At 29.7% G+C, this 16,166-nt stretch overlaps 3 protein-coding genes, 1 long non-coding RNA gene and 1 pseudogene across 4 annotated transcripts in view; all 5 read right to left on the reverse strand.

Moving 5' to 3' along the window:
* Positions 1-371: 371 nt before the first annotated feature.
* Positions 372-2,013, reverse strand: LOC113374039. Its single transcript, XR_003366936.1, has 3 exons — positions 1,898-2,013; positions 1,131-1,136; positions 372-548 (listed from the first exon to the last, which is right to left on the reverse strand). It is a non-coding gene; the product is annotated as an uncharacterized LOC113374039 (long non-coding RNA).
* Positions 2,014-3,957: 1,944 nt separating this feature from the next.
* Positions 3,958-7,748, reverse strand: LOC113374032 (modular serine protease-like). Its single transcript, XM_026614284.1, has 9 exons — positions 7,570-7,748; positions 7,288-7,497; positions 7,018-7,188; positions 6,296-6,446; positions 6,048-6,198; positions 5,402-5,782; positions 4,891-5,007; positions 4,089-4,268; positions 3,958-4,022 (listed from the first exon to the last, which is right to left on the reverse strand). Exons 1-6 carry the CDS (start codon positions 7,685-7,687, stop codon positions 5,414-5,416), a joined length of 1,170 nt encoding a protein of 389 aa, XP_026470069.1. The 5' UTR covers positions 7,688-7,748; the 3' UTR covers positions 3,958-4,022; positions 4,089-4,268; positions 4,891-5,007; positions 5,402-5,413.
* Positions 7,710-10,647, reverse strand: LOC113374035 (CLIP domain-containing serine protease B15-like). The gene is made up of 8 exons (XM_026614286.1): positions 10,639-10,647; positions 10,083-10,291; positions 9,380-9,556; positions 9,166-9,304; positions 8,798-8,948; positions 8,542-8,704; positions 8,305-8,474; positions 7,710-7,781 (listed from the first exon to the last, which is right to left on the reverse strand). Exons 2-8 carry the CDS (start codon positions 10,210-10,212, stop codon positions 7,755-7,757), a joined length of 957 nt encoding a protein of 318 aa, XP_026470071.1. The 5' UTR covers positions 10,213-10,291; positions 10,639-10,647; the 3' UTR covers positions 7,710-7,754.
* A 1,379-nt stretch (positions 10,648-12,026) lies between these two features.
* On the reverse strand, positions 12,027-14,370 carry LOC113373667 (annotated as a pseudogene).
* Positions 14,371-14,546: 176 nt separating this feature from the next.
* The window catches only part of LOC113373668 (testisin-like), a 5,353-nt gene continuing 3,733 nt past the window's right edge, over positions 14,547-16,166 (reverse strand). The window contains exons 2-8 of the mRNA XM_026613949.1: positions 15,833-16,041; positions 15,605-15,742; positions 15,480-15,498; positions 15,361-15,411; positions 15,019-15,166; positions 14,742-14,904; positions 14,547-14,674 (exon numbers count right to left, since the gene is read on the reverse strand). Coding sequence (XP_026469734.1) covers positions 14,547-14,674; positions 14,742-14,904; positions 15,019-15,166; positions 15,361-15,411; positions 15,480-15,498; positions 15,605-15,742; positions 15,833-16,041 — 856 coding nt within the window. The remainder of the gene's footprint in view (positions 14,675-14,741; positions 14,905-15,018; positions 15,167-15,360; positions 15,412-15,479; positions 15,499-15,604; positions 15,743-15,832; positions 16,042-16,166) is intronic.

Raw genomic sequence — 16,166 nt, forward strand, 5'->3', positions numbered from 1 at the left:
GGACCAGCATCTGGAATAAACAAAAACATTAATGAATACATTGGTGTTATATATAGATATTTCATAAAACAATTACCAAAAATCCCTCGTAAAGGAGTCTGTGTGGAGTTAAAATGCTTAAGCAACCTAAAAGCTATAATATTTTTTTTTATTATTAATGCAAAGAAATGCAGAAACAGTGATAAAAAATTTATTGTTGAATTAAATATATATGCAGAAATAAAAGAATAAAAAACGAACACCATATGAAAATAATAGTGTGCTAATTATTGATTACTGAACACTTACTTGAAAGTTTGCTTCGGCTAGTCTATTATAACTATTATGCGAGGCTGACCAATTTGCAATCCAATCATTGCAGTAAATTCGAATTTATCAAACTTATTAGTCCTCTTTGAAGAGCATTTATTCTTAAGTCTTAAAATGTTTATACGATAAAATGGAGCTATTAATGTTTGCGAAATCTGAGTGATTCATACTCGAAATGCTTTCAAAATATGTTCATAGTTGTATCATTCTAGTTGACCACAGTGACAAATCAAATATGCCTAAAAAATAATAAAGTACATCTAGTAAAGAATAAATTAAGTCATCAAAATAAATCAATGATTGATAAAATAAAATAAATGTAAACTGAATTTTTGCTCGATGCTTGGCCATTCGACTCAATTTGCTCGATATATGTTGTGGCCTCTGTGTGATTTCATCTTGATATCCAGAAATATAATGCAGCACAATTTATTAGCAGTTTAAGAATTGCATTTGGTTTCATATAAATGCATTAACATGAATTGAAAACAGTGAAAATTAAAATGTAATGTGATACGTCAAATCCACATTGCATAATCTCAAATGATTCAAACGACCACATTATTTTTCAATAGTTGAATAGATTAGTGTGTTAGTGTTTGTTATTATTAATAATAAAACTACTGATGCTACCTAACTAATAAATTAACCCACATGCAAGGCATATCGTGCAAATGATCATTCGAATCTTGAGTAAAATTACTGTTTAATAAATCTATTCGTACCAAATGCAATTCTAATAAATACCACATTCAGAGCGTCACAGTAACAATGTTGGTATAAAAACTGAAGGACTCTGGTTGCAGCCAACTCAAACCTACCTGCACCTGCAAAATACACAAATTATTATTGAACTTAGTTGATTATACATATATCATTAAATGTCATTGTTGATGCGTCACCAAAGCTGTATTCGTGTGCAATGCAGCGCTCCAGCGAAGCACAGAGTTTTTACTTCCAATCAAATTGTAACTATCCTTTGTCAATTTGTTGTTCAAATTGAAACTTTTTTCAAGTAAGAGAAATAAAATTATGCATTGAAAACAAAAAATGGCTTTCATGAAAAAGTAATTTTGCTTTAAAATTCTTAATGACATGATGATTGTGGTCCAATATACACAATTCTTCTGATCTATAAATTGAAGTGAGATCGCACATAATGACGTAAATAAACTTCAAATTAAACTACCCGTATGATTGTACTCACAATAATTCTCAAAATGAATTAACAGTCATTATTTTTTACTTTCACAACTTTTTACTATTACTTTCGATTATTTCTTTTGCACAATGACCGCCAGCCATTCAATTGTGAACTCTTGCTCAGTCAACATAATAATAATATGTAGTTTTATTTAAAAGTGGGCACCAAATGATGCAAAATAAAATTATTAGATAAAATATATCTGGCGTACGTCTTAGACAGTAGTACGACTTGAGCAAAAACTACATAAATCGAGCACACGTTTTCCAAAAAAAAAAACAGAAATGATGAACGGTTTCAATTAAATCTAAAACATCTTAAAACACGAAATGCAATCCGAGTGAATCCGCAAAGAGAAATATAATTAGCACAAGTGCAACGTACCAGGTGACGCTCGCAGGTCGCATGTACTCCACAGGCAGCGAAGGGTCAGGCCCGCTCGTCCGTGTTCGACGAAGTCTCGTTGTCTTCTTCCAGCGATCGCCACGATGAAAATGAACTCTCGCAATGACAACTCCCTCTCCGAACTCCTATAGTCGCAAAGCATAGATGTGCAAAAGACTTGTAGATGTGCAACTGCAGAGCATGCACGTTCACTCGGTCGAAGATGGCGCTTCAGAAACTCGAACGCCTCTTCTGTTTTGAAATCGACAAAACGAATAAAAGATGAATAAATCCAATAAAATTGGATTATTAAAATAAATATATTTGGTGTAAAATATATTACATTTTCTTTCACAAACTTCCGTTTTTCAGACCACTTTTTTGCTTTTCTTTTGAAGTGATTTTTAACGTACATTTTTAAATATACAGGCAAGTTTATATATATTAAAAGCCGATTTCCCTGAGTAAATAAAATCTTTACACAATTGTTTTCATCACATAATGACTGTGTTTAAAAATCTTCATTATTTAAATAATTATCTATATAATAATTAATTATTATATATTATTGTAAGACTATGAGATGAAAACAAAATACAGATATATTATTAATAACAATTTTTGATTATAATATGTAATTATAAAAATATAGCAATATTGTAGAAATAAATCGAAAAAAATGCAAAAAAACAACATGTCATTGAAAACAAATAAAAACCGTCATCTACCAAAAATTTCAATTTACTTATGACCCTAGACAATATTAGAATATGTATGATAAATTTATGATTAAGAATAAGAAAAATAAAATGTTTACATTATTATTGCCAAAAAGCGGCTGAAATGTGCCAGAAATTGAAATAATATAAAATACAGTATATGTATGGCAGATTGAATGATACACATATAAAAGGGATTTGACAAATTAATTCACTTAAAAAAACAAATGGGAAAGTAAAGATAAATAAATACAACTCGGCCCTTACGATAACAATTAGGAGAAGTTTAAGATGCAATTTTGGATATCTTAAATATTAAAAAATTAAATTAAAATAGTCCAACATGTAGTACCAGTGTTATGTTTAATAATAAATGCTACAATGTTTTGCTCTCTATGATTTGCTCAATAGAATAAATCGCATAAAAAGCTCAAAATAAATAAGTAAAATGTTTCAAGAGACAAATATTAATTAAGGATAAAAATTTTAATAATAAACTGTTAAAACAAATAAAATAATAAGGCGGGGGGCGCTGAAGAAAAATAGCATGCGGGCGCTGAGAACCCGAGTAGCGATCCTGGTAATAATGTATAATAAATTATGACTAAGAAAAATGTAATTTAGATATTGTAATTACTAAAAAACAATTAAAATATAATACGAGATTATAAAAATTGTAGGCAACATTATTGGAGTAATTAGAAAAATTCCAAGGTAGTATTGTACTTTTACTGCGGATATTACCTGCTACGTATTAGTTTTTTCTGAATTTGCTGTACCGTTTAAGAGACTTAAATTTCCAATATAATGTGGGAATTGAGATTCATCATTTTATTTAAAGCAGTTCTACATTTAGCATCGCTCATATTCTTGTATATGCATTTTGATGCGAAGAGTAATTTAAAAAACAATAATTATTATTTTTAGGTAAACGGAAAATATTAATATGGGATATTAAAAAATTGTAGAAGTGGGTACAGGACAACGTCTGTCGGGTCATCTAGTATATATAATATATTTATTTAAATTAAACTAAAAATTTTATATAATTTACTTATTAACATCCAGGTAGAATTTTCCCTATGTAGTACTCTCCTCAGGAAATTGTTTTTTCCATTCAGCACCATAAACATTCGCTAGAGCAAAATAAATTTATCAATAACATTGATCAAATAAAAATAAATTTTATTGAAAATTCATCACCACTGATTCAAAATAGCAGCACTATCGTATTTGGTGACAGTACCATCAGAGTTATTTTTATTTATTCCTTTTGTGAAATCTATAGACACGATATCCGAGCCGTCAAACATTTTGGCAATCTCGTTGAATCGCTACCTGGGCTGGATCATGTGGAAAATGTAAATCCTGGTGTCGAAATCCAAATGGTAAGCTTGATTCTTGGCCTGGAGGAGGATGAAATATTGGTATAAGTCATAATGTTTTATTGCATTTGAATGTACTTGAAGTACCTTAAGGGAAACTATAATTTTTCCTGCAAGTTTCTTGTTGCTCGGGTAACTATCAGGAAGGGAGAGTAGTCTCAAAATTTCCAACTTAGTATCACCAGAAGCACCTTCATATAGCATCATCAACAGTAATTTTACGCATACTGGGGAAACTAGGAGATTACTTGTTGATTTTGTTGATGTCTTAAAAAAAACAAAAACATACATGTTGTGAAAATTGTAAAATTACATCTCGTAAATTTTTTTTATTTATATTTATAAAGCACACTCGGTTTTTGGAAAATACTATAAAGAAAGTATTTGAAAAATACTAGTGGTGCATGGCATAGTGCCTTAAGGCAAATTTCTAGAACTTTCCGTACAGTAATTTAAAATTTTAAAAATCTCAGAATAGAACAAATATTTTTTTTGGAGAATCTTGAATTTTTTTGACCATTTTGAAAGCAGCATAATTTGAATACTTAAATAACAGCATTTTTTGAAAATACTGATTTTTAACTTTCCTTAGAGTTACTAATTGATTGTTTTTGTTTATAGGGTAAACGACAACTTCAAGCCAAGTAGTCTTCAACTCTCAAGTTACTCAAGACTTGTTCTCCAGCAAAAATAGTCGCTCGATCTATTAATTATGCTGTTCCTAGTAACTCTACCTACTATAATGCATTGAAAAGTTAAGTGCACAGATGTTAATGAAATAATGAATTAATATATTGTATTTAATTTAATTTGTTGTTTTAATTTAATTATGAGCGACTTTTAATTTTACATTATGCTGTAACGTATTTTACAAAAATATTTATTATACCTTATACATTTGCTTTGACTTGGTAGATGATCAACGTTGGTCAATACACTTTGCTTTTTTGCAAACCTTGATGGTGCTGGAGTGTCTTAAATATTTAATGTGTTGGATCGATGTCTACTAAATAAAATAGATAAAAATTAAATTTTTTATCACTTTTATATATGATGCACTTTTCTTAGCTATAAATATAACTTAATTTGATATCATACTATATCTGTAACATAAATGTAAATTTAATTTAAACCTTTTAGAAATGTTATCGACTTTCTAAAAATATAGAAGTACATAGATTTATATTAAAATTGATTAAGATTAATTTAATAATTTAAATTGGCACTGATTACTCATAGTTATAAACATTAAATACAAATCAAAAATTATAAAATTAATACATACGTACAAATTTAGCCAAAAACATCAGATAGGAACTACCAAATATTTGTTTACTAAAATTATATTTAGTTATAATTGAATGAACAAAATGTGTATGATGCATTATATATATACACACATATATATTTTGTTAAACGCTTGAATGGGCTCTGTGAGTCTTGAGCCATTCCAGATTCGCCAGGACGCTGGTGAAAACTGTGTATTGATTAGAGTCGCATGATCCATCCCGAGTTGGCCCTACGGAAACAACGCCCCTGAGGAAGTATACGGTTGTGTTTTGGTCCAATGCCCGAGGAAAACAAAGGCCGCCGCCGCTGTCCCCTTGACAGACGCTGCTACCGTTCTGATATCCGGCGCAGAATTTTCCGGGCGTCAAATATGGACGGAAATCGGCCGGAAAATTCTCGCGGCATGCGTATCGGGGAACACTTGGAAGAGTTATGGATTTGAGTTCTTCACTTGGCTCACCATTCTCAGTCGTCAAACCCCAGCCGGATACCTAATAAATAAATAAATAAAACAATAATTTAAATATTTGAAATATGTCGATATTCTAACTTGTATGAAAAATTTATTATTCTTTGACTGATATCCTACTTAAATAAAATACAAACGTTAATAATGATAAGAATGACAAGTGAGCATATAATTATCAAATTGGATTTTCAAGCAAAAACATAAAACTCTCCTTCGGGAAGTTTAAATTCGAGAAAAAAATAATAAATTAAATTTATAAAAAAGTTACAAAAGTAGTAATTGCTTACAATTCCAGGTGTGTTTGGCTTCAATTCTTCCTCTTCGCCCCTGAACGTCCATTGCACGCATATAGGACGTACAAATGGTGAAAACGTTAATGCAAATTGTGTAATAATAATGGCAATATCTTGGGCGTAGTTGCCAATCAAATCGTCATACCTAAATAGTGTTTTTTTTTTGAAAAATATTTATATTCATAGTAATAACTACCAGTACGAGAAGTCATATTAATCCTAAGCAATATCATAAACATTACGTTGAAGGTATGAGAAGCTGATCTACATTGTTGAGTTGAGCAAACACATCTCGCTCGTCAAGCCATTTTCTGTAAATCTTTCCTACAGCAACCGCAAATTTTGATTTATCATATGGCTCCGAACCACCGGTCGGATAAAAGCAATGAGCGGCTGAAAAACATATATATATATATATATATATATATATGTTTAATTTGAGTTTAATATTCGGGCGTAACATCAATAAAAATATTTATTATTGATGTTATTTTTATTGATGTTACGCCCTCATTATTTTTATTGATGTTACGCCCGAATATTAAACTCAAATTAAACATACATATCAACATCAAATTCAAGACTATTCAAATATATATATATATATATATATATATATATATATATATATATATATATTTGAGTTCATACATTGATATACGGAATCGTTAAATTTAAATATAATGAAATTTACTTCTAAAATTCATTAATGAATTGGTTGATTGGTTGATTGGTTGATTGGTTGATGCATTAATGAATAATTTTACTATAAGTCATAGTATTGTGATTATATTTTTCACATGTAATTTCGTAAATAAAATTATTTATTTACACCAAAAATGGTTTTCAATTCATTTCGGAATTATTTTTAGTTGTTAGTGCACAAAACTTATTCACACAGAATTTAATGAAAAAGTATCTTATTAATTTTAATAAATTCACAAACAATAAATGTATTTTTTACCGGTTATAATCATTTTCGCATTAATTATTGATCCTCCGCATATTTGCTTATTGTATCTATTGTCTGTTTCATTTTTTTCATAAATTCCTGCATGCCAAGGAAAATCTCCAACCCTAACTTTTTGACCACCTATGATCAATCCGTGACCTTTTGGAGATGGAAGACCGCATTCTGAAATGCAATTTGTATAATTAAAAATATTAGGGATTATTTTGTTAAAAACTGCTAATAATCATAATTAGAATACAGGATTTAAAAGTTTTAACAAACCTGGTGTGCATTTGAAAGGACTAGAATTCCAAGTTCCATCAATATCACAGGTTATTCTCGTGTTGTCAGGTGCATAGTAAAGTGTGTATCCTTTTTTACAAGTTAAATCTGCCGTAGTTCCTGCCGCCATGGGATTTTCGCATGACACTTTTTCATTCTTGTAAACGCAATATATGTCCACACTAGTTGAGGTAAGTGGATTGCACATTTCTAATAAAAAAATATAAATATTAACAATAGCATGATCATAGAAGAAATAAATGTAACATGCATTTTCTTTACTTCGACATAATGGTATAGAACTCCAAGAACCTCCTACGCAAAATATGGTTTCACTACCACTCAAAAAGTAGCCAGGATCACATTTATATTTGAGAACTGTCCATTCATTAATTGGCATTCCTGGTTCTGGGTCAGAACTTTGCCCTCCAATTAAATAACGTCCATTATTTGGTATAGCAGGAAGTTTACAATGAGCCGAACTTGTCAACGACCTTGGGATAAATATTGGTGGCATTATTTATAAGTTAAGTTGCAAAGTATATTTTTTATTACCTATTAGAATCATTATTTTTATATTTTATGGTACTCACACAGATGCATTAGCTCTGAACTCAGGACCACAAAATTCAGGCAGATTTTTATTATGTTGAAGATGATTTTTCTAAGACATATGTGCGAGATTAAATTTATAGAAACATTTCGCTTTGATGTTGTCATTTTACAGAATTAGCAATTTTTCACAGCCATTATTTTAATAAATTTGTTTGTTGATTATTACAATATGGTAAGCAATTAGCACATTTTTATCATTTTTTATCTATACTAGAGAATAAATTTATAAAATTCTAATGTTTAACTTTTTTTTAAGTCCGATGGAGTTTTAAAAAATGTGATTACTTTCCGATATATACCTTATATTATATATAATATATATAAAAGATTTAGTTAGTTTTTTGTAGAGTTATGAGTTACATCATTAAATAGCTCTTATTCTTGGTGTTAAATTTTGCTCACCTCTTGTAGTAAAATCCATGGTAGATGTACATATATGTTAGTAATGGCAAAAAAATCAACAGATCTACCATAGGCGGAAGCGACGCCTTTTAAAAAGTACACGGGTTCAAACGACTTGTAGTCAGGAACAAAATATCCGCCACCCAAAAAACCAAATGGAATTTCTAACCCTGTTTTATTAAAATACCATTTATATATATATATATATTAAAAAGATTTCCATTACAACAAACATACCAAAACTTAGATTTCCTGCACAGAATTTATCATAAGATTGATAATATCTTTTGAAGGGATATTCGAAATTTCCGCAACTCGTATTCGATATATATGGTAATGATAAATTATACACAAAACGTACAGTATCAAAAGTTTGACTATCGGTGCTATACCCTGGTACCTAAAACATTACAAATACCATTTAAATCATATTTAAGTAAAATTTTAATATTATTTATAAGTTAATAAATATGTATTGTTTGTTTTCACTTACGTATCCCATTTCTCCAATTTCTGGCTCTTCTATGGGTCCATTAAATAGTCTTTCTAAACAAATAGGCTTAATTATATCACTAAAGGTAAATTCGCCTTTGATAAGAATGATTGCAATATCATTTGGTCGACCCTCATGGTTAGTATCAAATCTAAAATGAATCATAATAACTAACTAGACTTCATAAGCAAATAATTACTCAAAAATTAAGATTTCAGGGTTATATTCATTATTAAAAAATGTATTATGCAACCAAATGTTAAAATATGCTATTATAATATTTTAATTGAAGTAAAACTGTAGAAAGCAGTGCTGCGACAAAAAAAAAACAGAATTTATGATAAAACAAAGTTTTTTGTGCAAAATACCCCTTAGGAACGATGATTTTTTCGATTTCATAATGCTGATCATAAATATCCTCTGTTTTATTAAATCTGAACACACTAGATCCTACGACAACTCTGCGATCGTCCAAGTCGATGTCTGGCTTATGGGCGCAAAGAGCAGCTAAAAATAAGTAAAATATTACCTACTCATAATATGGTTCATAGACATGAATAAAAATTATGTGATGAAACAAACTTGTAATTATCATTCTTGAGTTGATAATAGAGCCCCCACAACTGAATAGGAATTGTACTTTTCTTAAATCTTTTCTTCGTGTAAACAACATAGCATACCATGGATATTGACCCGCTAAGTAAGTTACAGGAGGGTCCGAATTAAAAATAGTTTCAATTGGTGTTGGATTACCACATTCTGTAATAAAATATAAATGAATAATACTGAGAAAAGTGTACATGAATAAAAAAAAGACTTAGAACAAACGCAGTCAATAAACAATTCAAATGTTACATAAACTGATAATACCTAGAACTTATTAGTATTTATTAGAATGTATTATGAGCAAAATACAAAATTGCGTATACAAAATTTATATATATATATTTATTTAAACCGAAATATAAATGATTATTTATGTATGTGTGCATGTGTGTTTTTATGCAAATTTTAAGACTAACGTTGACGTCATTCTCGGCAGATCATGCAGACCTACATGTTGAATATTCCAGTTTACCATCATACGGAATTTTATTTTATTTTTACAAAACGTATGACATTCTTGCCTGCAGTGTGAAAATCCATGATTTTTTCATTCTAAGAATCTCACCAGCTTACTCTAATATAAAACTTTATATATATATATATATATATATATATATATAATTTTAAATACAAATATTAATCGTTCAATAAAATTATTGTCCAATTAAACTTATCCCACCTGGTTCACAAGAGAATAAACAATTATCCCAAATTCCATCATTTTCGCAATTGATTTGCGTGAACTCTGGTTCTTTGTGTAATTGGAATCCTGGTTTGCACGCCAAGTTTGCCTTAGTCCCGGGCTGCATACGGCTGGTGCAGGGCACCGTGCGAAATCCCCTTTGGCATTGGATGTCCAGAGTGTCAGACTTTAATTCTGTGCATGTTCTAAGAGAAATAAATTTAATAGTAAATTAAATTTTGAGATTAAAGCAATATTTTTCATATAATTAAAAGTATTAAATTTAAACGTTAAATTAATTAAGTAGAAAAAAAATTTCACTTTATATCAAAAACTAGTAAAATTGTTATTACTATATAATTTTTATTAACAAAAATATTTATTAATTTTAAGTTGTGGTAAATTGTAATCGAAGTTGATGGACTGTTGAATTAATTGTAATTAAGAATCAAGTTCAATTATGTTTGAATTTTTCTTATTAATTTATTAACATGATAGAAATTACTGCAATAACAAAACTGCATACCAATAAGCATTTTTTCTTCATATTTACCTCCGAGATTGCTGCGCGCTGGATATAATTACTGAAACATGACAAAAATTTATTGCTGAAACGTGATTTAAATTAATTTATAAACATTTTTTAACAAAAACATAATATTACTTGAACGATTTATAAAGAAGTATATACGAGAATTATATGTAACTTAGAGATTACAAGTTGAGACAATTGAGATCGAAATTTATATTTTGTATTAGTGTAACATAATACTAAACACATACTTCTTTAGTTTGGCCTTAACTTACCAGAAATATATAGTATAACGAACACACAAAAATTATTATTTATAGTCATTGCGAATATTTTTTGCTATTGAAATTATATTTTTTATATGATTATAATCACATGAATTTACTTATATACATAATATAAAAATATTCCTATATGCCCTGTATTAATTTACTTAGTTAAACCAATGAAATAGGTTATTTTCATAATATTAATTCGATAATAAATAATTTCAGTAATAGTGTTCGGTTTGCTTCTAATTTGTCATATAAACAATCCTGTGTATGCTTTTGTATATATGGGGCCAGTGGGGGAAACCAGTATTTTGCAACAAAATAAGCAGAAGCCGGGATTTTTGCTCGTGCATTTGACCCATACTAATGATAAATATGATATAAGTGCGCAATTGAAATTATTCAATAACAAATATGGATTTAAAAACTAAATATAGCTTTTAATATAATCATAATCTAAGCGTATCAAAATAAACTAGTAACGAGGTAAAATATTATTAACTTCCCGTAAGGTAATTATGATATTTGTTTAAATTTGTGTTGGAATTTATGATATTAATTAACTGAGAAACTAAATGAAAGGGTGTCAACCAAAATTTATAAATAGGCAATATAAATAAATCATTAAAAATACAGCTTATTTAAATCTAACAACAAATAAATAAATAAAGATTATTTAATAATAATTATATTAGTATTAAGATAAACATCGTCTCAAACTCTTAAATTATCCATTTGCTAAACATATATTTCATCAATATCCATTATTATTACAGAAAAGATTGGTATACGCATAACACTTCTTTTATTTATGGGTGTACCTATAAGTGTATGAATGCGTGCATTTGTAAATATATAGATATAAAGATGAAGATGAACTGTATTAAATCAATGTGACCATATACTTTTTTTGAGTCCAAACTGAGATGCATACCAGTACGGGGAAGGGGGTGTGCTTTAAAATGACAAATGCTATTTGAGGATACAATAAAAAAACTGTTTTTTATGAATCATTTTCTTTAATCAGAATTGCGGATTTTTAGTATGAATGCTATAATTTGATAATATATAATACTTTTTTTATTTAAGATAATAAATTATATCTTATATTTTTCGATCTATATGTTTTTTCGCGTTTCAGCCTTCTATAAAATGTTATTCAATTTTCTTCATAATTTGAAATTATTAGTACTAGTTCGTATGTTGGCATAATTTTTGTTAATTTGCTTATTAATTTTTGAAAAACAGACAATCAGGCATAAAAGATCTCAATCCAGTACAATTATTGGAACGTATGATCACCTTAATTAAACGCTTAAATGGGCTCTGTGAGTCTTGAGCCATTCCAAATTCGCCAGGACGCTGGTGAAAACAGTATATTGGTTAGAGTCGCATGATCCATCCCGAGTTGGCCCTACGGAAACAACGCCCCTGAGAAAGTATACGGTTGTATTTTGGTCCAATGCCCGAGGAAAACAAAGGCCGCCGCCGCTGTCCCCTTGACAGACGCTGCTACCGTTCTGATATCCTGCACAGAATTTTCCGGGCGTCAAATATGGACGGAAATCGGCCGGAAAATTCTCGCGGCATGCGTATCGGGGAACACTTGGAAGAGTTATGGATTTGAGTTCTTCACTTGGCTCACCATTCTCAGTCGTCAAACCCCAGCCGGATACCTGATAAATAAATAAATAAAACAATGATTTAAATATTTGAAATATGTCAATATTCTAACACGTATGAAAAATTGTTACTCGCTGCCTGAAATCCTAGTTGGGCCATGAATTAGTTGTAGTGTTTTATGAAAATATTTCACATATTAACCATAATGTTCTTTTTTAAGAAGTCAATGGTACTTAAGATATTTTAAAGAATTAAAGCACATGCTTACAATTCCAGGTGTGTTCGGCCTCAACTCTTCCTCCTGTCCCCTGAATGTCCATTGTATACAAATGGGTCGTACAAATGGAGAAAACGTCATCGAGAATTGCGTGATAATTAGAGCAATATCTTGAGCGTAGTTTCCAATCAAATCGTCATAACTAAATAATAATATATTTTAATATATATTATATATATATATACCTATATATAATATATATATATATATATATATATGTGTGTGTGTGTATGTGTGTATGTGTATTTAAATCTTACGTAGGGGGTATGAGAAGCTGGTCTATATATTGCGTTGAGCAAACACATCACGATCGTCAAACCAACCTCTGTAAATCTTTCCCACGGCCACGACAAATCTTGATTTGTCATAAGGTTCCGTACCACCAGTCGGATAGAAGCAATGAGCAGCTAAAATATATTTAGAAATGCATATGAATAATATAATTGCTTTAAATTTTATTGTTTTGTTGGAGCTCAATATAAACTCAAAACTTCAACACTAGAGTAAGTTATTTATTTGGTAAAAAATATAATTTTACCAGATATAATCGTTTTTGCATTGATTATGGATCCACCGCATATTTGTTTATTGTATTTATAATTTGTTTCATTTTTTTCATAAATTCCTGCATGCCAAGGAAAATCGCCAACTTTAACTTTTTGCCCGCCTATGACCAAACCATGGCCTTTTGGAGTAGCAAGACCACATTCTGAAATTTTAATTGTATCACTACAAATGTCAGAAGCTATTCACGTTTAAGCTTTTTATTATTAACTAATAACAATTGTAATTAAAATCCAGTATGTAAAATCAACGAACCTGGCGTGCATTTAAAGGGACTGGAATTCCAAGTTCCATCATATCACAAGTTATTCTAGTATTGTCAGGTGCATAGTAAAGTGTGTATCCTTTTTTACAAGTTAAATCTGCCGTGGTTCCTGCCGGCATTGGATTTTCACATGGCACTTCTTCATTCTTGTTTGTGCAATATATGTCCACACTAGTTGAAGTAAGCGGCTTACACATTTCTAATGAAAAAATATAAAGATTAACAATATCATGATCATAGGAGAAATAAACGTAAAATAAATTTCTCTCACTTCGACATAATGGTATAGAACTCCAAGAACCCCCTACGCAAAATATGGTTTCACTGCCACTCAAAGAATAACCAGGATCACATTTATATTTAAGAACAGACCATTCACCAATTGGAGTTCCTGGTTCGGGATCAGAACTCTGTCCTCCGACAAAATATCGCCCATTATTTGGTTTTGCAGGCAGTTTACAATGAACAGAACTTGTCAATAGCCTATGGAGAAAAAAATTTTATTTTTCATATATTATTTATATTTTATCAGAATTATTATTTTATATTTGATGATACTCACGCAGATGCGTTGGCTCGGAATGCTGGACCACAAAATTCAGGAAGCTTTTCATTTTGTTGGAGATGATTTTCTTAAGAAATTTTGATGATATTCAATTAATAAAATGTCAATAGACATGCAGATATTTAAGGGTATTTTAAGCATTATTATGCAGACTATAGTAATCTTTGGTTGAAGCAAACAATAACATAAAATAATTAAGAAGAGATATCTAATTCGTAAAATTCAAATGTTCGTAACTAATTTAAAAAAACAAAATACTTTCAGAATAATAGAAAGAAATAATCTTATAATATAAAATATTGTTCTCTAGATTTTAAATCACCTCTTGCACTAAAATCCACGGTAGATGTATCTTTATATCAGTTATGCCAAAAAGTTGACGGATCTACCATAGGCGGAAGCGACTCCTTTTAAAAAGTACACGGGTTCAAACGACTTGTAGTCAGGAACAAAATATCCACCACCCAAAAATCCAAATGGTATTTCATATCCTATTTTATTATAAAAAAAAATAAAGAACAGGTATATTTATTGAAAATAATTATATTAAAAACGTACCAAAACTTAGGTTTCCTGCACAGAATTTATCATAAGATTGATAAAATCTTTTAAAGGGATATTCAAAATTTCTGCAACTTGTATTGGAAATATATGCCAATGATACATTATACACAAATCGTACAGTATCAAGAGTTTGTCTATCAGTACTATATCCTGGTACCTAAAATAACATTATATAGAACAAATATATTTTCTGCATATGATTTTCGTAAAAGTTTAGTTAATAATAAATTATGTTTTATTATATATTGTTTATAAATAATTCTTGACTTACGTATCCTATTTCTCCTTCTGGCTCTTCTATGGGTCCATTAAAATGTCTTTCTAAACAAATCGGCTTAATTATATCACTGAAGGTGAACTTTCCTTTAACTAGAATAATTGCTATATTATTTGGATTGCCTTCTTTTTTAATATCAAATCTAGAATAGATCATAATAACTAAATAGAAATTATTTATAAAAAAGTACATTTATAGAAACATTCTTTAAAAGAAAATGTGTCTTTATTAGTTATTATTGTTTAGAAGTTTTTTTATAGAACGTTGAATATTGTGTTAACGTGAGGAGTTGTCTAAACAAATTTTGCTAATATTTTTATTTAGTTTGAAAAATACCCTTTAGGAACGATGACTTTTTCTATTTCGTAATGCTGAGCATAAATATCTCTGTTTTATTAAACCGAAATACACTAGATCCCACAACAACTCTCTGATCATCCAAATCGATTTCTGGCTTATGAGCGCAATAAGCAGCTGAAAATATACACAATATTAGCAATTTATCACATTTTATAATATGAAATTTTAATGATAAACCAAACTTGTAACTATCATTCGTGAGTTGATAATTGAGCCCCACAACTGAATAGAAATTGTCCTTTGAATAAATCTTCCCTTCGGGTGAACAACATTGCATACCATGGATATTGACCTGCTAAGTATGTTACAGGTGGGTCCGAATTAAAAACAGTTTCAATCGGTGTTGGATTACCACATTCTATAATAAAATTTAAAACATCAATTGCAATATAAAACTGGCCTAATTAGGTTGAAATATAAAAACATTCCCTAATTAAGTTTATCCTACCTGGTTCGCAAGAAAACAGACAATTATCCCAAATCCCATCATTTCCGCAATTAATTTGCGAGAACTCTGGTTCTTTGTGCAACTGGAATCCTGGTTTGCACGCCAAGTTTGCCCTGGTCCCGGGCTGCATACGGCTGGTGCAGGGCACCGAGCGAAATCCTCTTTGACATTGGATGTCCAGAGTGTCAGACTTTAATTCGGTGCATGTTCTAAGAGAAATAAATCGATAAAATAAATTCGGAGGTTGAGACGATACTTTTCATATAATTGTAAGTGTAAGCATATTTGATCAATGAATTAAGCCATCAAAAAAGCATAATATTACATATTTCAA

Source organism: Ctenocephalides felis, unplaced genomic scaffold (assembly GCF_003426905.1).
Source record: "Ctenocephalides felis isolate EL2017-DRISC unplaced genomic scaffold, ASM342690v1 CF-g0.4_SCAFFOLD_01604, whole genome shotgun sequence".
Classification (NCBI taxonomy): domain Eukaryota; kingdom Metazoa; phylum Arthropoda; class Insecta; order Siphonaptera; family Pulicidae; genus Ctenocephalides; species Ctenocephalides felis.